The sequence below is a fragment of the Ovis aries genome, chromosome X, assembly GCF_016772045.2.
Source record: "Ovis aries strain OAR_USU_Benz2616 breed Rambouillet chromosome X, ARS-UI_Ramb_v3.0, whole genome shotgun sequence".
In the NCBI taxonomy this organism is placed as follows: Eukaryota; Metazoa; Chordata; class Mammalia; order Artiodactyla; family Bovidae; genus Ovis; species Ovis aries.
The window spans coordinates 133,870,547-133,895,272 of NC_056080.1; the positions used below are offsets into that span (position 1 = coordinate 133,870,547).

Consider the following 24,726-nt stretch of genomic DNA (forward strand, 5'->3'; position numbering starts at 1 on the left):
CATGTGCCCAGGGTACCATGGGAACCTAGAGAGCAGCAAGACAAGTGGGGATGCAACATTTGGTGACAGAGCGGGTACGCAGCTGAGATTCTCCAGGAAGCGAGTTTTCAATTAATCTTCTCAAGTCCTGTGCCTCCCCTCCAGGCAAGAACTGTCCAAAGCTACTATCCTCTCTACCCAGAAAAACATTTAAATAACAATTTAGAAAGGAAAAGGAGCATTATTTTTTGTTTCACTTCGAGCTCCTGTAACGTTTGAAATGAAAAACCAACAGGGTTACAGAAACCAAGAATTATGTTTTCAGGGTTCCCTCCCCCTTTTTGTTTAAGTCAATCCTCCTCACAATGTAGAGACGAATAGGCTGTTAAACTTCCATTTTCCAAATACAGAAAGCAAGCATCATTTTAAAGGGCTGGTTATAAAAACTTTGTGGTGAAGGGGCCAGATCATAAGTCTCAGAGGGAGCCTAGGTTTTGGTTTGGTTCTTCCGACTATTTTCCTGGCTTCTTCATCACAATCCAATTGTGAGCCTTGGAGATCACCTAGAATGTGTGGGTGCTAGAATAGATGACTCTAAGGGCCCTTGGGGTGCTCACTCATGAGTCCTAGTTTACTTTTTCACTCTACTGGCCAGTTAGTTACAGTGATTTGAGGACCCCTGGATTGACTCATTTCCAAATTTGGGGGAAATTTTTTTTTTTCAAAGATGTCTCTACCCTGCACTAGGGACTTCTCTGGGGGCTCGATCAGTAAAGAATCTGCTTGTAATGAAGGAGACTCAGGTTCGATCCCTGAGTCAGGAAGATCCCCTAGAAAAGGAAATGGCTACCCATTCCAGTATTCTTCCCCGGGGAATTACATGGACAGAGGAGCCTAGCGGGCTACAGTCCAAGGGGTGGCAGAGAGTCAGATACGACTTGGTGACTAAACCACCACCACCACTCTGCACTATTCTATCCTGCTCTTTCATGCTGATGACTGTTTTTTTACCCACTAACTTTACTTCATAAAACAAAACTATAATTCGACCAAATTCTCATCCTTTGCCTTGTTAGGGTTACTATGAAGTGTGGATGGCTTGCACAACAGTTATAGAGGAGAGGTCCAAGAGCTTTCCAGACTAAGGGAACTCCAACTACCCTCTGGGTCCAAAAGGATGTGAAGGGTCTTGGCCAGTTAAGTTTCTGCTTAGTTGGAGAGTGTATAATATTAATAAATGCTAAATCTGAATGTCTTCCTCATCTTCTCTTGATATTTGCCTCAGTAATATCAACTTTGAAACAAAATGCTGTCACACAAAACTCGGAAGAAATGATTAATTATATTTATCTCGATTTGAACATCAAATTTTACATTCATAAAGCATGAATCAACCAGAAATTGATTTATCTTTTTTAAAATAAGATTTTTACTTGGCTTCTAAGAGAAGTTATCCAGAGTAACACAGAATTTTTTTCCCCTCACAAAATTGCAGTGTTTAACACCCGTGGCAGATTCATGTTGAAGTATGGCAAAACCAATACAATATTGTAAAGTTTAAAAAAAATTTTTTAAACAAATAAATAAATCAAAAAGATTCTTCTCAGTGATGCTTCAAATTCTGTTAGTACTAAATTTAAGTTAAACTGTCATTTTAAAAATAGAGTATATTTTATAGAGCACTTTCAGGTTCACAGCAGAATTGAGCAGAAGTTACAAAAGTTTCCCAGTCCTTATTCATGTCTAGCCTCTCCCATTATCAACATCCTGCATGAGAGTGGTACATTTGTTACAATTGATGAGATACATCATTATCAGCCGGGATCCACAGTTTACATTAGGATTCACTCTTGGTGTTGTACATTCCATGGTTTTGTACAAGGTGAGATACAGTCCATGGGGTCACAAGAGTTAGCGACTAAACAGCCATAACAATATCAACATGTACCCACCAATATAATATCACACAAAGTAGTTTCACCCTAAAAATCCTCTGTGTTTCACAGGATCCGTCTCTTCCACCTAACCCCTGGCAGCCATTGATCTTTAATTGTGTTCATAGTTTTGCCTTTTACAGAGTGTCATATAGTTGGAATTACCTAGCGATTAGTCTTCAGACTGACTTCTTTTACTTAGTAATATGGATTTAAGTTCCATCCATTTCTTTCCATGGCTTGATAGCTCATTAGTTTTTAGCTGTGAACAATATCCCATTGTCTAGATATACCAAAGTGTATTTATCCTTTCACCAACTGAAGGCCATCATGGTTGTTTTCAAGTTATGGCAATTATTAATAAATTTGCTATAAATATTCATGTGCAGAGTTTTGTGTGTAATACTCTTTTCAACTTCTTACCAAGGCATATGTTTACTGGATGATATGGTATAAGTAGGTTTAGTTTAGAAGAAACTGTCTTCCAAGGTTGTTGTTCAGTCATGTCTGACTCTATGCTACACCATTGGGATATATAAGAAAGCAGTTGATTCATATGTATTTATATCCTGCAGTCGTTTAGGAGTTTGTTCATTCCTCCAGATTTTGTACATATATTATTATCAGTATGAACAAGAGATAGTTTTATGTCTTTTTCCCAATCTGTATGCCTACTATTTTTTCCCTGTCTTGTGCATTAGCTAAAGCTTCCAGTACAATGATGAGAGCGTGCAGCCTGTCTTGTTCCTCATCTTATGGAAAAGCTTTCGGCTTAACACCGTTGAGTATGATGTTAGCTGTGGGCTTGTTAAATATGGTCTTTATTATGTTGAGTTACATTTATTCTATACCTAATTTGTTGAGAGTTTTTATCTTGAAAAAGATTTGAATTTTTTAACGCTTTTATGCATCTATTGAGATGATTATCTGATTTTTATCCTTCATTTTGTTAATGTGGTGTATCATGTATTTATTTTTGTGTGTTGACCCATACTTGACTCTGTGTCCAAGTAGGGCTGTAAGATGGGCCCCATTGCTGGCTGGGTTCTCTGGCCAGGCTTTCTGGTTAGGTAGGACTAGAGGTTATACTCAGCAGTTGGGTAGGGCTGTGAATTTATTTCTCTGCCATAAAAAGGGCTCCAGTGCCCATGCGGTTCCTTAGCTGAGGACCAAAGTCAGGCAGAAATGCCAACTAAAGTACCTTGCTAGATGTGGCCACCAGTTTAGCTCTGCAGATAGGCAGAGCTACTGGCCAAGGTGTCTGTTCCATCACCATTGTTAGCGGGATTGCAGTCTGCCTAGATCTGAGTGCTAATCTTTGAAAGCCCTGCTCCCCTTTTCCATCTCTATCTGTCCCCCAATGGTCAAACCCTGCAGATTTTCCCAGTGATTCCCTGTGAGGTGCAACCCCTGTGAGCTTCCTGGGAAATTTTGTACAACAGTGAGAAGCTGGACATCCACCTTTTGTTATTGCAGGAGGTCCCTCTTGGTGCAGCGCTTTATCAGCTTGAGAGAGAGGCAATGGGATCAGAGTGTAGTTGCTCCTCTAGCCTTTCTAATATGCAGTGCTTCTCAGTCCCTGTGGCCTAAGGGAGACTTCAACCTCATCCCTCATTCCTATGTTCTGGAATTTTCACAGTGCTGTCTTGGCTAGGGGTGATTGCTAGTGGGTCTTCTTGTGAAGGGGAAGGAAGTCAGGAATGATGTGTATTGCAATCTGGATGACACCATTCCTTCAATTTTGCAATTAATAAATTTATAAATTGATTCAGGCCCTAAATCTCAATGTTTATAGTGAACTTACTGGGAAAACATTATCACACTTGCGTAGGCAAGTAAATCTAGTAACTAGAAGAGTACCTCATATTATGTATTTAAGAAAGGCAGGGTAAAACTACTCCATTTGGGCAATCATTTTTCTCATATTTGTATGAGAAAAGCTAATAATTTGTATTAGAAGCTCCAGGTTTTTCATCTCCTGCCACACACCTCTCATCTGCTCCCCCTCAATTCAGTACTTACACTGCCCAGGGTAGAATCAGTACATTAATGATAAGAATGGTTATCAGATGCAGCTGAACTTAAGCCCTTTGAAATGGGCCTAATCTGTGATTAACGCACAAATGCAGAGTTTGCTCAGTTTATCATGGATATAGAGTATCTTTCTCAAATTTGCAAGTGGCAGTACTCGAAGGAGAGTAATGTGTTGTGTGAAGGGATTAGGATCCAAAGAGATCTGATAAGCAAGTTTGAGCATATTGGCAACCAGGGTTGTTCCCCATGCATGCAACTTGGGTCCAAAGGATCTGAGAAATGTCATTAGGAGAAGACTTAGAGGTACAGGAGCAGGCACACAATATCTATCTTCAAACACTGAAGCAGAGATTACCTGCTGTGTGAGTCTCCGGCATATTGTCCTAGGTCTATTTGATTGAAGCTACAGGGAGGCAGATTTGGGCACAGTATAACCAGCAGGTCACCACAAGGGACTGAACAACTCTATAGGATAATTATTCCAAGCAAGTGGTTAGGTCTTGGTGGCCAACATGGTTTCTTCCAAGTCTCAGATCCTCCAGCAACACTAAGACCTATGATTGCATCACTTCATATCTACTGTTTTGCTTGTGGAAGTTTATGCTCTAGCAGAGAAAACAGCTTCTGATTCCCTTGGAGGGTAGAAAGGAGTGGTAAGCCAACACAGTATATTAATGCATATATATGGAATTTAGAAAGATGGTGATGATGACCTTATATGCAAGACAGCAGAAGGGACACAGAGATAAAGAACAGACTTTTGGACTCTGTGGGAGAAGGCGACGGTGGGATGATTTGAAAGAATAGCATTGAAACATGTATATTATCATATGTGAAATAGATCGTCAGTCCAGATTCCATGCATGAGACAGGGCACTCAGGGCCAGTGCACTGGGATGACCCCGAGGGATGGGATGGTGAGGGAGGTGGGAGGGGTGTTCAAGATGGGGGACACGTGTACACCCGTGGCCGATTCGTGTCGATATATGGCAAAAGCCACTACAATATTGTAATTAGCTTCCAATTAAAATAAATTAATTTTAAAAAAGGAAGGAGTGGTAAGATAACACGATGTTTCAAATAGGTCTGAACAGCATAATCCTTTTCTTGTAGGAAAAGATACACACAGATGTACCTCATTTTATTGTGCTTCACTTTATTGTGCTGGGGTTTTTGATGTTATTTTTTATTTCTGCTAATTGAAGGTTTGTGGCAACCTTGTGTAAGACAGTAGGTTGCCTCCATGTTTTTCCAACAGCATTTGATCACTTTGTATCTCTGTGTCGTACCTTGATAATTGGTTCATTTCCCTGCACATTACAGTAATTCTTGCAATATTTCATACTCTCCACCAGAAAAAAGATTATGACTCACTGAAGGCTCAGACTGTGACTAACATTTTTTAGCAATAAAAAGTCTTTTTTTCTTAAGGTATATACATTGCTTTTTAGACATAATGCTATTGCACACTTAATAGACTACAGTATAGCTGTCCTTTGAAACATACAGGAATTAGCGACACTAACCCCTGCACAGTCAAAAATCCACGTATAACTTTTGATTCCCCCAAAACTTAACTACTAACAGCCTACTGTGGACTGGAAGACTTGCTGATAACAGTTGATTAAGACATATATTCTACATTATATTTACACATATTTTAATGCATTCAAGACATAGTGAATTAAAATTTTTTTTTTGGATATTTCTAGGTTATGTGGTTTGTGAGTTTCTCAAATTATGGCAAATCTTAAAACATGTTTCCCACATATTTATTGAAAAAAATCTGTGTGTAAGCGGACTCACAATTCAAACTCATGTGGTTCAAGGGTTGATTGTATAGTGTAAACATAACTTAAACATAAACATAACATATGCACTGGGTAACCAAAAACTTTGTGTGACTCATTCTATTGCAATATTTGCTTTATTGCAGTGGTCTAGAACCAAACTCACAATAGCCCTAAGTTATGCCTGTAGTATACCAGAGTATGGGTGATTATGCACCTAAATGTTAATGCTTCTAATTGGTGGGATTATAAGTGACTGGTTTTTCTAAACTGAAAGTGATAAAATACTGCATATGGACAGGGATTGGGTCACTCCCATTTACATGTATTCCTTGTTCTCACCATGAACACCGAAAATGATTGGTTCATAAGACAGTGGATTCTGTTCAAGACAAGAAATAGACCAGAGGTGCAGTGCTGCAGCTCATCAGAAGATATTAGATTTCTGAGCTGATATTCAACAGAAGATGTGATGTGCTCAGCAAAGTGGGTGTTAGTGTCTCTTGCCCCCTTCTCTATCCAATCCCAGTCTTGGGGGTCTCCTCTCATTAAATTGAAAAATACTTTCAGAAAATAAGAGAATACACTTTATTTTTTTAATTTTATTTATTTTAATTGGAGGCTAATTACAATATTGTAGTGGTTTTGCCATACATTGACATGAATCAGCCATGAATGTACATGTGTTCCCCATTGTGAACCCCCCTCCCATCTCCCTCCCCATCCCATCCCTCAGGGTCATCCCAGTGCACCAGCCCTGAGCAGCCTGTCTCATGCATCGAACCTGTACTGGTGATCTGTTTCACATATGATAATATACATGTTTCAATGCTATTCTCTCAAATCATCCCACCCTCATCTTCTCTCACAGAGTCCAAAAGACTGCTCTATACATCTGTGTCTATTTTGCTGTCTCGCATATAGGGATATCATTACCATCTTTCTAAATTCCATATATATATGTGTTAGTATACTGTATTGATATTTTTCTTTCTGGCTTACTTCACTTTGTATAACAGGCTCCAGTTTCATCCACCTCATTAGAACTGATTCAAATGTATTCTTTTTAATGGCTAAGTAATATTAAATCCCAATCCTTATTTACCAGGCTTTCATTTCCTCATCTTCGACATAAGAATACTAGCCAACATGACCTCCTCTTCAAAGGTTCTCAAATTCTGTAACTCCAACTATGGAAAAAAGCAAGTCATGACCACCTCACCTGGACAGAGAAGAGCCTTTTTCATGTGACTATTCTTGATGAAAGTGAAAGAGGAGAGTGAAAAAGTTGGCTTAAAGCTCAACATTCAGAAAACGAAGATCATGGCATATGGTCCCATCACTTCATGGCAAATAGATGGAGAAACAGTGGAAACAGGGTTAGACTTTATTTTGGGGGGCTTCAAAATCACTGCAGATGGTGACTGCAGCCATGAAATTAAAAGAGGCTTACTCCTTGGAAGGAAAGTTATGACCAACCTAGATGGCATATTCAAAAGCAGAGACATTACTTTGCTGACTAAGGTCCGTCTAGTCAAGGCTATGGTTTTTCCTCTGGTCATGTATGGATGTGAGAGTTGGACTGTGAAAAAAGCTGAGTGCCGAAGAATTGATGCTTTTGAACTGTGGTGTTGGAGAAGACTCTTGAGAGTCCCTTGGAGTGCAAGGAGATCCAACCAGTCCATTCTAAAGGAGATCAGCCCTGGATGTTCTTTGGAAGGAATGATGCTGAAGCTGAAACTCCAGCACTTTGGCCACCTCATGCGAAGAGTTGACTCATTGGAAAAGACTCTGATGCTGGGAGGGATTGGGGGCAGGAGAAGGGGACGATAGAGGATGAGATGGCTGGATGGCATCACCGACTCTATGGCATGAGTTTGAGTGAACTCCGGGAGTTGGTGATTGTCAGGGAGGCCTGGCGTGCTGCAATTCACAGGGTTGCAAAGAGTCGGACACGACTGAGCGACTGAACTGAACTGATATAGTTAGGAAATTATACACTTTCAGACAATTTTGATTAACTTAGAAACTACTGAATAACAGCAACATGATAAAAAGTGTCCCTCAGTTTTGTGAATATGCTTAGAGTTTCTCCATCAGGCTGTAAATCTCAAAGGCAAAACTGATCCCTCGAGTCTGGGAGCCCTGAGTGAACTGAATATCTAAACTTGTTCTCTGCCTCATTGTCAGGTACAGAAAGCCAAAACTGCAGAGCTTATATAGTTCTTCAGAAATGAGATCATGGGACTAAGTTGTTAGATGCAGAAAATTCCAAATAACCATATGAGTGACAAAACTAAGGTTTTTTGAGTGCTAAGTATAATATTCCAAAATTGATTGCAATGTGATTTTTAGTGATTTTCCAACAAGAAAATAGTTTTTTATTCCCCTATTACTTCTTGAGTATATCATGTAAAAACCATTTATAAAAGCCAGGTACTTAGACAATTTGATATTTTTATTTGTTGCATTAAATTCAGTGTACTGAATTATTGCTTACTCTGTGGCCAAATTAACTAGGAGAGTTTATTTACTGAACCTGTGAATGCTCACCAATGCTTTTCTTCACTAGAGCCACCCACCCCACATTGCCCCATGACTTACTTTGAGGGGAGAGTAGTTTTTTCTTCAGTTTTAGTTTTCTTCAGTTTTGACTTGTCAAACTTCTCCACTTCAGACAAGTCTGGTTTATCACTCATCTTGGCTAAAAGAAAGACTGAAAAAAACTTTTTTTTTAACTTAACTGGCAAAACTATTATCATGCTAATGGATCACAACCCCAAATTCCCAAGTTTAATCTTAATATGGATTTTACCTTCTGATTTTCAACAAGAAAACAGCACACATCTTAGGAAAGTCATGTTTTTATCAAAATGCTTTTGAATTGCACATCATTACCCTATTTCCAATAGTCAGTAAAAACCACTGAATCAGGACGCACCAGAAATCAAGATGCTCTAAAACCTAGAGTTGATATGTCTGACTCTCTTAAAAATCACAAGCAAGGTCAGTTGGAGCTAGGGATAAAAGTACAAGAGCAAATAGAGATAGAAAAAATGACTAGGCTTAACCAGGTAATGAATTTGTAACAGGAGATAGCACTATTTGGACACCTTCACTTTATATGGCATTTTTATTGAGGTTAGGGAGAAGCACACAATAAAGGGTGGCATAAGTTGTACTGCATTTTTTTTTTTAAGAAGAGACATTACTTTGCCAGCAAAGGTCCATCTAGTCAAAGCTATGGTTTTTCCAGTAGTCATGTATGGATGTGAGAGTTGGACTATAAAGAAAGCTGAGGGCCGAAGAATTGATGCTTTTGAACCGTGGTATTGGAGGAGACTCTTGAGAGTCCCTTGGAGTGCAAGGAGATCCAACCAGTCCATCCTAAAGAAGATCAGTCCTGAATATTCATTGGAAGGACTGATGCTAAAGCTGAAACTCCAATACTTTGAGTATTGATGCAAAGAACTGATGCAATGAACTGACTCATTTGAAAAGACCCTGATGCTGGGAATGATTGGGGGCAGGAAGAGAAGGGGATGACAGAGAATGAGATGGTTGGCTGGCATCACCAACTCAATGCACATGAGTCTGAGTAAACTCCGGGAGTTGGTGATGGACAGGGAGGCCTGGCGTGCTGCAGTCCATGAGGTCGCAAAGAGTTGGACACGACTGAGCGACTGAACTGAACTAAATTGTACTTGTTTCTTTCCATTTCATTTGCCCAAAGATAATAGATCAAGGTGCTGCAATAAAGGAAGGGGGGTTTAATCCCATCATAACTAATGACATGCCTCACAATAGCTTCTTGTGGGACTGGTTTGTAAATGCTGCAAGACAGCACAGCTAATTATGATCAAACCAGGAACTTCAGCAGAATGGGATAAACCAGACAGAGTTGATTTTTATTTCACTATGTTTTCTCCTCAGGAGGAGAGAGGAGGACATGAAGCTAGGAGGTGAGGTGCCCAGTGATTATTCTGGGTTTGTCCAGAGGAGACAATAGGATACCTCTGAGCCCGGAAAGCACAGCTCTCCTGCGCGTGTCTGGTCTCACCCAGTGGAGTAAGGCATGTCTAGTGCCTAGACTAGAATGGAGAAGCCCCCAAACAGCCAGACGTCCCAAATATGCCTTCTCTCCGTCGGGGTCACCCTAGGACCCTCCTTGACAAGTGATTGGCAGCCAGTCTCCAGAGGGCAGAAGATAAGGACTTCAAATAATAACAGGGCTGGGCAATAAGCCACGTTGTTAGCAGCAATTTGCTTACATTTTATTTATTTATTTTGCCTTTTTTTTTTTTTTTTTTACATTTTAAAATAACTATCATCATTGTTGGGAGCCCAGTCCAACCGAACAGTCACAGGAGCGGAGGGAGCAAAGGTCCCAGCCCCAGAGTGCTCATTCCGAGTCCCAAACTCCTCATCCCCTCAGCATCGGACCTACAGCCTCATCGAACGGCCGTTCTTGGGGCTCCTGCCTCCGGACCTGCCGGGGACCGACCCGGGAAGGATCCGAATCCAGCTCAGAGGGCGGCGCTGCGAAGACAAAAGCGTGCACTCGCCAGGAGGCGCCGCTACAAGTCGCGCGTCCAACCTCCGCCCTTCCAATTCCTGCAGGCCGGATTCGCCAGCCCCGCAGCCACCACGCCCTCCTCTCCCCATAGCCCTCTAGCTCTAGCGGGGCCTCACATCCTCACCCGAAGACTTGAAGACCAGAGAAAGGTAGACTACTGCACCGACACCGCTTCACACTCTGGACGAGGTTAGCATTACGGTGAGGAGCTTCTGCAGTTATAAGTTGTGTGGCAGGCCCCGCCCCCCCAAGCCCGCCCCAAGAATCTCCGATTGGTCAAGGAATCCTAGATCCGCCTCCTTGCCCCTCCCACCGCTTTAGCCTTGCTGGCCTGAGTCCACTATCTCTCCTCCACTCAGGACTTCACCCTTGCAACCTGGTGTTAATAGTGTCATACCAGATTCGCTTCCCCAGTGAAAGTGAAAGTCGCTCAGTCGTCTCCGACTCTTTGTGACCCCATGGACTGTATTGGAATGGGTAGCCTTTCCCTTCTCCAGGGGATCTTTCCAACCCAAGGATCAAACCCAGGTCTCCCACATTGTAGGCGGATTCTTTACCAGCTGAGCCACAAGGGAAACCCAGGAATACTGGAGTGGGTAGCCTATCCCCTCTCCAGGGGATCTTCCGGACCCAGGAATCTAACCGGGGTCTCCTGCACTGCAGGCTGATTCTCTACCAACTGAGCTATCAGGGTTTAATAAGGTCATAGCAGATTTGCCTCGCTAGGCCCCATTCAAACTCACCTGATTCCTCCAGGGATTGATGGCTGGCCTACTTCCCCCGTTTCTCCCACTACGTCCATACTGAGGGTCCACTTCCCTTCCTACTAAGTATGCTCACTCCTCCATGACAGTAGGGGCCTTTACAGTAAGTAGATACATCTTACCCAGTTAGCTTTGTATCTGTCTGAAGCTCCGAGATCCAGGCTGAAGGAGCCTTAATCAGGTACTCCCTACTTTTTATAGCCATAGGAGCTATACATTGTGACAACCAAACAGTGATTTGGAAGCAATGTTCAGTGTTGTCTGTTTTAATTCTTCAAGGTCATGAAGGAGGGACGTTCATGAAGAGGGTGGGCAGTTTGGGGTCATTCACTCTCTCAGCTGAGCATTTCTGTGACAGTGGTGGGCTCCTATATAAGTTATATTTTCTGATTTTCAGCCAGTGAACATGGTAACAGTCAGTTTAGGGTAATCAGAGAAACTGCTGAGGCTCTTCATTTTGATTTTCTCCAATCCTGATCATTTTGCTTGATCCACAGTAGTTGCTCAAACACCCATATTTAGATTGAAGTAGTAAGTCCAGGATAGAGCAGAATTTTTGGACAGCAGCACCACCCAGTGTCTATGTTGGGGAGAAAAGTGAGGATCTGGTAGTTACTTGGAATAACTCGGTCTTCAAGGTGATTTTCTGTATATTCACTCAGAACCTTAGAATGTTAAGGTAAAATGGAGATAGGACTATATCTTCAGCTTGTACTCCGTATTTTCTATATGGCTCTTGTATTGTGCTAGAGATCTACATAGATCGCCAATCACTCTCTCCTCAAGCATTTCTTCCACATCTCTTCATTTATTTTTTATGCTCTTGTAGCATGAGGTGCAAACTTGAGAGTTTTGTATGTTTGATGGGTGAACTTGCAAAACAGAAAAACAAGCTCATTCAACAAATGACATTCACTGAGTACCTACAATGTCCCAGGCATTAAATATAATAAACACCAGCGTTTCCGCCACTCTGATTTGGATGTTGTTGATATTTAGGTTGGTGTAAGAAGGCCTTAAAAACATCCAAGAAAAGAAGAGAAGTTAAAGGCAAAGGAGAAAAGGAACGATATAAGCATCTGAATGCAGAGTTCCAAGAAGCAAGGAGAGATAAGAAAGTCTTCTTAACAGAACAATGCAAAGAAATAGGGGAAAAAAAAGAGAATGGGAAAGACGAGAAATCTCTTCAAGAAAATTATTGGGAGAATGGCATTGAAACATGTATACTATCATGTAAGAATCGAATCACCAGTCTATGTCCGATGCAGGATACAGCATGCTTGGGGCTGGTGCACGGGGATGACCCAGAGGGATGTTGTGGGGAGGGAGGTGGGAGGGGGTTCATGTTTGGGATCACATGTACACCCATGGTGGATTCATGTCAATGTATGGCAAAACCAATACAGTATTGTAAAGTAAAATAAAGTAAAAATAAAAATTAAAAAAAAGAAAGAAAATTAGAGATACCAAGGGAACACTGCATGCAAAGATGAGAACAATAAAGGACAGAAATGGTATCTTTTGCTAACAGAAGCAAAAGAGATTAAGAAAGGTGTCAAGAATACACAAAAGAACTGTACAAAAAAGGTCTTAATCACCTGGATAACCAGGACGGTGTGGTCACTCACCTACAGCCAGATATCCTGGAGTGTGAAGTCAAGTGGGCATCAGGAAGCATTACTACAAACAAAGCTAGTGGAGATGATGGAATTCCAGCTGAGCTATTTCAAATCCGAAAAGAGGATGCTGTTAAAGTGCTGCACTCAATATGCCAGCAAATTTGGAAAACTCAGCAGTGGCCACAGGACTGGAAAAGGTCAGTTTTCATTCCAATCCCAGAGAAGGACAATGCCAAAGAATGTTCAAACTACCTCACAATTTCACTCATTCACATGCTAGCAAGGTAATGCTCAAAATCCTTCAAGCTAGTCTTCAACAGTACGTGAACAGAGAACATCCAGATATTCAAGCTGGTTTAGAAAAGGCAGAGGAATCAGAGATCAAATCGCCAACATCCGTTGGAGCATCAAAAAAGCAAGGTAATTCCACAAAAACATCTACTTCTGCTTCATTGACTACACTGAAGTCTGATTGTGTGGACCACAACAAACTGAAAAATTCTTAAAGAGATGGGAATACCAGACAACCTTACATGTCTCCTAACAAACCTGTATGACAAGAAGTAACAGTTAGAACCAAACATGAAACAACAGACTGGTTCAAAACTGGGAAAGGACTATGTCAAGGCTGTATATTGTCACCCTGCTTATTTAACTTATATGCAGAGTACATCATGAGAAATGATGGGCTGGATGAAGTTCAAGCTGGAATCAAGACTGACAGGAGAAATATCGGTAACTTCAGATACGCAGATGACACCACCCTAATGGCAGAAAGCAAAGGGGAACCAAGAGCCTCTTGATGAGGGTGAAAGAGGAAAGTGAAAAGCTGGTTTAAAACTCAACATTCAAAAAATGAAGATTACAGCATCCGGTCTTATCATTTCATGGCAAATAGATGGGAAAAAACGGAAACAGTGACAGACTTTATTTTCTTGGGCTCCAAAATCACTGCAGATGGTGACAGCAGCCATGAAATCAAGACTCTTGCTCCCTGGAAGGAAAGCTATGACAAACCTAGACAGTGTATTAAAAAGCAGAGACATCACTTTGCTGACAAAAGTCCATATAGTCAAAGCTATGGTTTTTCTAGTAGTCATGTATGGCCGCTAAGAGCTGGACCATAAAGAAAGCGGAGAGCTGAAGAATTGAGGCTTTCGCACTGTGATGCTGGAGAAGACTCTTGAGAGTCCTTTGGACAGCAAGGAAATAAAACGAGTCAATCGTAAAGGAAATCAATCCTGAATATTCATTGGGAGGACTTATGCTGAAGCTGAAGCTCCAATACTTTGGCCTCTTGATGTGAGCCAACTCATTGGAAAAGACCCTGATGTTGGGAAAGACTGAGGGGCAGGAGAAGTAGGGAGCAACAGAGGATGAGATGGCTGGATAGCATCATCATCAAGTCAATAGACACGAGTTTAAGCAAACTCCAGGAGATGGCGAAGGACAGGGAAGCCTGGAGGTCCTGAAGTTCATGTGGTTGCAAAGATTCTGACAGGACTGAGCAACTGAACAACAATATGGTGGTGAGGCATAAAGAGGGGCCCACAACAAGATAGTTTGGCATTTAACCCATTCTTATTCAGTGCTGCTTTCTTAACTCTCTTCCATTTCATATTCCATTTTAGGTGATAAATAAGGAAACCCTGTGGTGGGGGTATGGGAGTGTGTGTGTTGGGGGAGGGAGGTATTTAAGGGCACAAAGATATCTGAGTACTCATCCTCTTCTATGAGTACAGAATTGTTTTCCACATACCCATAATCAGGCCCTTGCATATTTAGGTGTAGAAAATATTGTGGGCATTCAGAGGGGAGGCAGGGCACAAGAATGGCATATGGACACACCTGCCTAGTATGGTATTAATATGCTTCTCTCCATACATCTGTGCTTTCCCTGTATTCTCAATCCACCTTATCCTCAACTATTTCTGTGCAAAAAATAAAGTAGGCAATAAGGGCCAGAGACTTAGAGAAGAACAAGACCAAGGTGTTTGACATTAATCAGCACATCTGACCAGAGCAGATTTCCAGACTCCCCAACCCATTTATTGGGCAAATGGATTGCTGGGAAGGACAGTTTGGAGGGGCTTGAGAAACCTGTATTCAGGTCAGGAAGCAACAGTTAGAACTGGACATGGAACAACAGACTGGTTCCAAACAGGAAAAGGAGTATATCGTCACCCTGCTTATTTCACTTATATGCAGAGTACATCATGAGAAATGCTGGACTGGAGGAAGCACAAGCTGGAATCAAGATTGCCAGGAGAAATATCAATAACCTCCGATATGCAGATGACATCACCCTTATGGCAGAAAGTGAAGAGGAACTAAAAGCCTCTTGATGAAAGTGAAAGAGGAGAGTGAAAAAGTTGGCTTAAAGCTCAACATTCAGAAAACGAAGATCATGGCATCTGGTCCCATCACTTCATGGGAAGTAGATGGGGAAACAGTGGAAATACTGTGAGACTTTATTTTGGGGGGCTCCAAAATCACTGCAGATGGTGACTGCAGCCATGAAATTAAAAGACGCCTGCTCCTTGGAAGGAAAGTTATGACCAGCCTAGACAGCATATTAAAAAGCAGAGACATTACTTCGTCAACAAAGGTCTTTCTAGTCAAGGCTATGGTTTTCCAGTAGTCATGTATGGATGTGAGAGTTGGACTATAAAGAAAGCTGAGCACCAAAGAATTGCTGCTTTTGAACTGTGGTGTTGGAGAAGACTCTTGAGAGTCCCTTGGACTGCAAGGAGATCCAACCAGTCTATCCTAAAGGAGATCAGTCCTGAGTGTTCATTGGAAGGACTGATGTTGAAGCTGAAACTCCAATAATTTGGCCACCTGATGCGAAGAGCTGACTCATTTGAGGCTTCTCTTGTAGCTCAGTCAGTAAAGAATCTGCCTGCAGTGCAGGAGACCTGGGTTCAAACCCTGGGTTGGGAAGATTCCCTGGAGAAGGAAATGGCGAACCACTCCAGTATTCTTGCCTGGAAAATCTCATGGACAGTGTATCCTAGTGGGCTGCAGCCCAATGGGGTCGCAAAGAGATGGGCACGACTGAGAGACTAATACTTGCTGCTGCTGCTGCTAAGTCGCTTCAGTCGTGTCCGACTCTGTGCAACCCCGCAGACTGCAGCCTACCAGGCTCTGCCGTCCCTGGGATTCTCCAGGCAAGAACACTGGAGTGGGTTGCCATTGCCTTCTCAGGACTAATACTTACTGATATTTACTGATGCTGGGAAGGATTGAGGGCAGGAGAAGGGGACGACAGAGGATAAGATGGTTGGATGGCATCACCGATTCAATGGACATGGGTTTGGGTGGGCTCCGGGTGTTGGTGATGGGCAACCTGGCATGCTGCGGTTCAGGGGGTCGCAAAGGGTCGGACACGACTGAGCGACTGAACTGAACTTTCATCGAAGGGCTTCTCTCATGGAAGGGACGCATAGTTTCAGAATAGACGAGAATTTACCTTCCTGTGTCAGTCTTGAGCCTGTCGGTCCTGAGCCTCTTTCCCGACCTTTACCCAGACCCCTAAACCCACCCATAGCTGCAGACCTCGGACTTCGGAGAGCGGAATGTGTAAAAACTACATTTTGGTATCTGTCTGCCTCATCAAGTCAGAGCTGATTCACTGACGCCACGTCCCGAAACCCGTACACATTTCAGTTTAGGGGAAAAGACTGTAGGTTTGCGGTAGGGGAGCTAAGAGAAAGGAATTAATACCAGATCCTTTCGTTTAGTCGGCTTTTCACCGACCAGCGGGGGTTTCTCTAAATCCAAACCCCGCCACCGCCCACTCCAGCAGCCGAAACAGCCAGGGAGGGCGGGACCGGGCTCGCCGGAAGAGGAAGTAGCGACAATATGCAAAGCGTGGTATCACTCCGCTTCCGTCAAGCCGGATCCCCTTCAACTCCCCTTTGGCAGCTCTGGTTGTCTGTGTTGTTTCTTGGGATGAGACGAGACAAAGTCTGTGGAGGAAATGGTGGCTGTTAAAGAGTTACTAGGAGCGGCTCCCTGAGGTGTCCTCGGGACAAGAAGAAGGAAATACCAAAAAGTGACAATCGTATGCCAATTGCGGTCCTTCATCTGATAAAGTAGGTATCTCGTCCTGAGTCCCAGGTGCCGGGCCCGTCTCCAAACCGTCGGCGCCATTGTCTCATGTCCTTGAACTCATCTGACTGTCTGTCCCTCTTTCCTAGGTGTCTGCACCCCTTCGAAGCAAGGAAATGAGAAAGCTACTTCTCATCCAAGCGGAGCAGGTCAATGAAGAGGCGGGCACTGCTTGGGAGTGTGGATACGGGTGTCAGAGGTGAACGTGGGCGATGTGACTTGGTCCTGGGGCGCACGGGGTTGGTGAGAGGGAAAGAGGGACAGTGGTCATTTGCGTGGCATACAATGATAAATGAATGATCTACTTCTTGCTAGCTTGACTTCCAGACACTGCACCCTGCCACCATGTTTGGGGAGGGAAAGGAGTGTAGTAGCGGCCTCTAGCGGAGGAATGGCGGATTACAGTAATAGGAGGAGGGGCTCCTGCTGTCCGTGAGAGCAGTTGTCTGGAGAGCCCTGGGAAGGGAGAGTGTAAAAAGAGGTTCTAAATGTTTGGTCCTGGATTAGAAGAGAGTCTCCTGTCCTGGTTACTAGGCTGAGTATTAATAACCCAAGTCTCTCCCCCTGTCTTTTCACTGGGTCATTGAGTGTGTATCATGCGTTTATTTGTGTAGGTCTGTTTCTACGTTTGTGGTTCTCCATGTTTCTGTAAACATGATCTGTAGGGGGCAGTGAACCTCAAAAGGAGGAGTAAGAAGAAGAAAATTGGCATAACCTCTGTAGAGAGGGCAGTGCTTCGGTGTGGTAGGTGGCCAGGACTAGAGCAGGAAGGGATCTAGGGGTAACGCGGCATCTCCTTTCTGCCGGCTTTCCAAACCATCCTGCCTTTTCCTATAGTGTTGAAGAAAATGATAGGCTTTGGGGAGAAGAAGGACACATAAGAACATGAAAATAATACTTTCCATTGATTTCCAGAGCAGTTTCAATGGTTTGAGCATTCCATCCTTACTACCAGCAGCACAGTCTTGCAGCGATTTTTGAATTGTCTCTGCAGGGGAATTGTCAGACAGATTGGAGCAGAGGAGCTTGGGGCTTGGGGGAGGAGAGGAAGAAAGAGAAATTTTTGGCAATCAGGTACTTGTATCCAGAAAGGATCAGTGTCCTAGGTGCTGAATCTACAAGGACTACAATCTCCATTGTCTTCTGTGTCTGTATTTATTTATTTATCTCTGCCCTTGTGAGTCTTTGTGTGTAGATCTGTCTTTAGGTTTGCGGACCTCTCAGTTGTTGTGAAGACTTGTAAACGGGAACCCAGCTTGAAGCTTGGAAATAAAGAGGAAGAGAAATGTGCCCTGTATCTGTTTAGATTGGTGGGAGGGTAGAGTGATTGAGACTAGGGAATTACCTGTCTCTTCTGTTTTGCCAGTTTACTAACCTGTTTGGTCTTCTGCCAATTTAGGTGGAAGCCTTCCTAAGCTTTAGAGGTATAGAAGGGTAATACCTGCTTTTGTTACTTCCCACTTGGTTTTCCTAGCCCATTTCTGAAACAGGAAAATGTTAGGGCAGTCTCTGAAGAGGAATATGATGGGAAACAGGGAGGAGAAGTGGTACTGAATGAAGCAGGGCCATGGGGGAAAGGGACAAGAAGGAGGGAAACACTAGACAAACTACAAATGTAGGGACCAGGGACCAAAGTCAGTCTGCCAGGAGATCAGTTTGCATATCCTCCTGTTTATTTGTCCATAGATCTGCCTTTAGGTCTGCTGTGAGTCTTGTCATCACTGGAAACAAGGAAAGGAGGAGGAGATGACTGCAGATCAGGGAAGGCTTGTGTGTGTGGAGACTTCCTCAGTAGACCTGTAGGATGAAGTAGTGGAGATCTGCCTGGGTGAAGCAGAGGTAAAGAGTCAGCCTAGGGATTCTTCAGCCTCTCTCACTCCCATCCAGCTTTTCCACTCTCTGTGCTCCTGTTTTGTGTCTGGAAGAAAGATTGATTTTACCTGCAATAGTAGGGAACATGAAATGGAGGAAGAGTTTGCTAACTATCTGCCTTTTACACTTAGCACTGAATTTCCATACTTTTCTGTTTCCATGTTGTGCTAATCAACATGGAAAAAAGTTAGAAAAAGACTCAAAGCCCCATTTCCTCCCTCCACTCCTAGGTCCAACTTCAGTGGCAGATCTGGTGGCCTTGGAGTGGCTGAAGACCACCACCCTCCACAGGGCTGTGCTCAGGCACACAGCCATCCTTCCCTTCCCTGAGTGAGCTTCCTCTGCGCATTGTTTATATCACTGGCAGAGCCTGTAGTTCGAAAGGGGGCTGAGTGACAACTGGACTTTGTATGAAAACACCAACCTGGGAGAGACCTTCAGTCAAGGCTGAGACAGGGGTGGGGATATATAACTTGGCCTTGCCTGTAACTTGGATCGTGATTGACTTCGGTGCTGAGGCAAGGGCAGAGGAGGGCCTGGGGCTGGCCTGAAAGCTGGCATCTGTGGCCCTGCCAACACTAAAGCCAAGGCTAAGATCCAAGCCAAGGCAGTGGCTGAGGCATAATTGAAAACGGGACTGGTGACCCAGGCCAAGGCTGGGGGTGGAGCAGCGGCCAGGACACAGTGACCTACACTGAGGCCATGGCTATGACAAGGCAAGTAAGCAAGATGGAATCTAAGGCTAAGACTAGAGTCATGGCTGAGACCAAGGCAACCTCCCTGACAGAACCTAGTGTAGTGTCCCAAACCAAATCAAAGGCCATGCCTATGTCCAAGCTCAGTGCTGTCACCCAGTGTAAAGTGAAGGCTGGCGCTAGAAGTGAAGCCAGTATCGGTTCCAAAGACAGCACTGGGTCCATGTCCCAGAGAAGGAGTGAGGCCAGCGTCAAGTTGAAGGCTGGGGACAGAGCTGGTACTGGAACTCAGTTCAGTGATGAGGATGAAGAAAATGTCTGTTCTTGGTTTTGGACTGGAGAAGAGCCTAGTGTAGGATCTTGGTTCTGGCCTGAAGAAGACAACCCATTTCAAGTGTATAAGCCTCCAGCTAAGATCCAGGAAATGCCCAAGCCTATACCCAAACCTGAACTTACTATAAAGCAAAAAGCAAAAGCATGGTCAAGGGCCAGGTTTTGTGTCCTAGTTCCAGTAGATGGAGGGGAGCCATCCTTACCTCCAGGAGGGAATTGGACTCTGGTTGATACCTTAATTGAAACTCCTCTAGGGATTCGACCTCTGACCAAGATCCCACCGTGGAATGGGCCTTACTTTCAGACTTTAGCTGAGCTCAAAAATCAGGTTAAGTATAGGGAAAAGTATAGGCCCAATCCAAAAACCTGTCGCTGCAAATCATATGTTTTTACTTTAGAGCCTAAAGAGTTTGATAAACTTGTTGCCCTACTTAAGTTAACTACAGATCCTTTCATTCATGAAATAGCTACGATGATAATGGGTATCAGTCCTGCTTATCCATTTACCCAAGATATAATTCATGATGTAGGTATTACTGTTATGATTGAAAACTTGGTCAATAATCCCAATGTTAAAGAACACCCTAGAACTTTAAATATGGTGGATGACAATGCTGAGTCTTCTGGAGAACCACAAAGAGAGTTGTACATAAATCAAGTGTGTAGGGACATAATCTCTTATCCTTTGAACTCCACCGTGCAGCTGGATGGACTAAAATCATTAGTGCAGCTGAGTGTAAACTTTGAGTACCACCATATAATTGTCAATTACATTCCAGATTTCCTCACTTTGTTAAACAAGGGAAGTGTTAAAACCAAGTTTTATGTTTTAAAAGTGTGTTTGCACTTGTCTAAAAATCAAGCCAATACAAGAGAACTGATCAGTGCCAAAGTGTTGTCATCATTGGTTGCACCCTTTAACAAAAATGAGTCAAAGGCCAATATTCTTAATATCATTGAAATATTTGAGAATATAAATTTCCAATTTAAAAAGAAGGTGAAGCTGTTTACCAAGGAAGAGTTCACTAAATATGAACTTATTTCCATATTTCAGGAAGCAAAAGAGTTTGGTCAGAAACTACAAGACCTAGCAGAGCACAGTGATCCTGAAGTGAGAGATAAAGTTATAAGATTAATACTCAAACTCTGAATAGCTATATGTTCTCACAAAACCTTTTGCAGTTTCTTTGGTATTGTAATATGAAACCAATGCAACTTATAAGTTCAGTATTTATGCTATCTGTGCTGATTGAAGGAGCCAATTTTATGGATACCAGATGATCTTGAGAGCTTGAATGTTTGTTGGTTTTCATTGTGCTATATAAGTTCAGATATTTTTAGTATTTTTGCAATATGACCTGATAATGAACCTATTCATCCTGAGTAAGTTATACTTCTGTGCTTTATATTAACATAAGTGTATTCATTTAATATTTCAATTACATGTGAATAAAGTTGCATGCTAAAACTGGTGAAAACATTGTCCTAGTTCTTCGGTTGCAGTCTAGTCAGAGGGATAAAGCACAAATAACAGGATTATAAAGAGCACTGTCTGTGTCTGTAGCAGGGTACAATCAATAAGTTTATGTTGACAGATCCTTTAGTTTCAACATGTTCAAGAAGGAGAATCACTCTACACAAGAAGACAGGACTGTGCTACTAGCTGACATCTGGGCAGATCTGGGAAAAGAGGTGAAGACGTAGACTTTAGGAGTAAAGGAACACAGATGCTTTCATTCCAGTCTGAGTCTCAGAACTTGTGCTTAGCCTTTCACATATGATGTCTCATCAGGAAGATATTTAACCTGGAAGAAAATTCCTGGTTCTCATCCCCAACTAGCAAAGCCATGGTAGTGTGGTTCTAAAAGGACCTAGTCTCCTTGTGTCCTCAACATCCAGGTGCCCAGCCTTGGGGTACCAAGTTTACTGCTTCATCTGAGGCTCCCTCCCCTGTATTCCTGGGTCTCAGGGGAGTGCCTTTCTAAGGTCTAACCACAGAAATTGCTTCATGGATAATCTCATTTGCCCCATCTTTATGATTGCTCTCATATTTGCTTTTATTTGCTGCCCAGTGCTTTGGACTTGGTGATTTACACCTATGCTTGGTGACAGTACCCAGTTTGTGCTGATCCCTTTTGATCCGAGCTCAGCTCTGTGAGACAGCCACAGGGTACCAAAGTCCTTTAGGAGTGTGTGGTTAGGAAGAAATTAATTCCCCTAATCCCACTGTTTATTTATTTGTACAGTTTACAGAGCTGAAGCCATGTTGTCTATACTACCTCAGCTCCTCCTGTTTATACCTAACAGAACCTAGGTTCTGGTTAAGAGTTTGTGGCATAGAATGCCAGAGTTTAGATTGGGATCTGGGATCCCCTTTGCCTCTCCTACCTTCTATCTCCTTTGCTGTTATCATCCTCTTTCCTTAACTGCCAGCATTGGAAAATTGAGTATTGGAAAATGCAGTGTACAAATACTGGTCTTCCTATTGAATCTTCTTTCTGTCCTTACTTTTTATGTGTTTGAGGGGAAGGCTTAAACTGAAAAATCTCTACAAGATGTCATGCCGCCCTAGTTTCCGCAGTTATCTTTCATTTCTATTAAGGTCAAATCTGAATCTATCTTCTGTGTATCTAGGAGTTGAAATGAAGGACAGCCACAGATGTGCATTAAGGGTGAAAAAATGCAGGCCAGCTTTTTGCAACATACAGTAGATGATATTTGAAGTTCTTTATAACTTGTTTTTAATCCACAGAACTCCCATAGCCTGGAGTTCCATCTGTGGGTGCTGCCTTCAGAGTTGGGGATTTTCACAGAACTGTTGGACCAGACCCTTTGAAAGTATTCTGTGTCTTAAATGCCCTATGGAGCACACACTTAAAACAGTTGATAGCTGTAGAATTTTCCATCAGCTAAAGAGAAGGGTGAGTGTTGGATGTGTAGGTGTATCAGAGCAAGAAGCTGATGGGTTTCTCCTTGGTTAGGAATTATGGAAGGCAGAATCAGTTTCCAAATGGATCATTGCTCATCTCTTGTTTCATCTCCTTTCCTGGAAAAATAATTCAAGCACACCCATGTAGTATCAGGGCTGATCCAGATATTACTTCTCTCAGTGTGTTGCCGGCTGGGGGTAAAACCCAGTGTAGATTTCTCCTCTTCCCTGTCATTAAGTAAAAGCAGAACTCCTCCTACAACACAACTGGATCATGAGCATCTACTGACCCTTTGCTGTGCCCTTAATTTTAAAAGAGGAACTTTCAGAGGAAATCCATCTACATATCACCAGATTCCCTAGCAAGGCTTTCAAGGCACAATATCCTTCAGGATTTTTCCATTGTCTGCGTTATATGCCACTAGTGACCTGCATTCAACCTACAGGGGTCTTCAGGTTCTCTGAAACACCTTAGGTGAGAAATCCTGGTCCACAACTAACAGTTCATCCCTCAGAGAACCAGTGATCAAGCACAAAAAACCTTTTAGAGAAGAGGCACACTCTCATCCTTCAGTTTTCATAACAGATAATTTCTTCTGAGTCAAAACCAGTCTGATATGAAAAACAAAAACTTCTGTGGCTGTCATCCCTTGGTATATAAATCACAAGTGGATGAAAAACCAAAGGAAATGACTCAAAGGTTGTACCTTTTTCATTTGAGATTCCTGTTAAAGTAATGTGATTTTTCTGGTATACCAAGAACAGTGGTAGGAAGTTTTACGATTTACATAAATCCATTAATGTCATTATATATGTAGTAAAGTTTCAAAATATAATCTTAAAATTTCCAAAGATAGCCTAGATGAACAACACAGTTAATTCCCTCTCTCTCTTCATTCTGCAAGAAACATGGCTCCATTGTATAGGAAAAAAATATTTTCTTTTTGGGGACTGTTGTGGCCACCCCTCAGAGATGAAATACATTATCACTCCAGATTTTGTTCAGATGCCTGTATTGATAATGTCACACATATATACACACCAAGACAGTATAAAAAGTTATTACTCAGTAATGAGGCTTTCTGGGCAGAGCAGGATAGCTCCCAGACAGGTCTGAAAATGGCTTAAGAGAATAGGACAAGAAGTTGACCTTTGGGTTTTATGGTAGCTAAGAGATGGGTTCAGATTGAGGGTCCTGCAGATGGTTTGAACTTTTGACAGTGCCTGAGGAGGGAGCACCTTGGCTTTCTGATCAGCTAGCCCAGATGTGGGAGAGAGGGGGAAGATATCAACTTATTCATATGTGGAGCAGAGGAGAGGGAGGGGTGTGGCTTAAAACCTATCAAGTAGTCAAAAAAATGAAGTCAGCCTTTTTATTATAGGGACTGTAACATATCAGCTTTTTTTTTTTTAACCAGTCATAACTTAAAGCATATACAGATAAGTTTCTACTGTAATTGAAGCAAAAAATCATTTTTGGTTAATCAAACTTCCCTGAAATAGTTTTGTTCTGGCATCTTTGTCCCCAGAGCTCAATCTACCAGAATATCCTAAGAGTTACAATGATTTAATAAACCAGTGACATGGATATCTTGAGTAACTTAAGTGTTGACTCCACTACATCAATAACAGGATTTGATGAATAATATAATGAATAAGAAGTATTTTCCTTAAACATTTCTCAGAGCAAAACCATGAAACTTACTCAGTTTGGCTTTAAAATTAGCAACATGCTTCAAATGATGCCATTGATAAATTAAAAAGACAACTCATAGGATAGGAGAAAATATTTGCAAATCATATATATGATATGGAACTGGTATCCAGAATATATAATGAACTCTTGCCACCCAATAAAGACAAATAAAAAGCAATTAAAATTGCAAAGGATTTGATTAGACATGTTTTCAAAGAAGATATGTAAATGTCCAATAAACACATGAAAATATGCCCAACATCGTTAGAGAACTGCAAATCAAAACCACAGTGATACCATTTCACACCCACTGGATGGCTATAATTCTTTAAAAAAAAAAAAGGGTAATAGTGTTGGCAAGGATGTAAAAAGTTTGGAACCCTTGAACCTAC

General features: G+C 42.3%; 4 protein-coding genes across 47 annotated transcripts in view; all 4 read left to right on the top strand.

The window, feature by feature from the left end:
* The first annotated feature begins 1 nt into the window (after nt 1).
* On the top strand, nt 2-21,187 carry ARMCX5 (armadillo repeat containing X-linked 5). Its single transcript, XM_012107842.2, is given in 7 exon segments — nt 2-74; nt 10,173-10,462; nt 16,899-17,008; nt 18,017-18,119; nt 18,209-18,233; nt 19,200-19,358; nt 19,361-21,187. Coding segments are annotated over 7 exon segments (2,259 nt in total). The 3' UTR covers nt 20,860-21,187.
* GPRASP3 (G protein-coupled receptor associated sorting protein family member 3) overlaps nt 16,565-24,726 on the top strand; it is a 105,717-nt gene continuing 97,555 nt past the window's right edge. For 4 of the 7 annotated variants that reach the window (XM_060407480.1, XM_060407478.1, XM_060407479.1 and 1 more), the window contains exons 1-2: nt 16,565-16,793; nt 16,899-17,008. The gene's annotated coding sequence lies outside the window, so the exon portion shown is untranslated. The remainder of the gene's footprint in view (nt 16,794-16,898; nt 17,009-24,726) is intronic. The other 3 variants (XM_060407481.1, XM_060407482.1, XM_060407483.1) reach the window with 1 other exon arrangement.
* The window catches only part of GPRASP2 (G protein-coupled receptor associated sorting protein 2), an 80,592-nt gene continuing 72,430 nt past the window's right edge, over nt 16,565-24,726 (top strand). For 27 of the 38 annotated variants that reach the window (XM_060407456.1, XM_060407459.1, XM_060407451.1 and 24 more), the window contains exons 1-2: nt 16,565-16,793; nt 16,899-17,008. The gene's annotated coding sequence lies outside the window, so the exon portion shown is untranslated. The remainder of the gene's footprint in view (nt 16,794-16,898; nt 17,009-24,726) is intronic. The other 11 variants (XM_060407462.1, XM_060407463.1, XM_060407476.1 and 8 more) reach the window with 1 other exon arrangement.
* GPRASP1 (G protein-coupled receptor associated sorting protein 1) overlaps nt 16,565-24,726 on the top strand; it is a 53,877-nt gene continuing 45,715 nt past the window's right edge. Inside the window, 2 exon segments of the mRNA XM_027963152.3 lie at nt 16,565-16,793; nt 16,899-17,008. The gene's annotated coding sequence lies outside the window, so the exon portion shown is untranslated.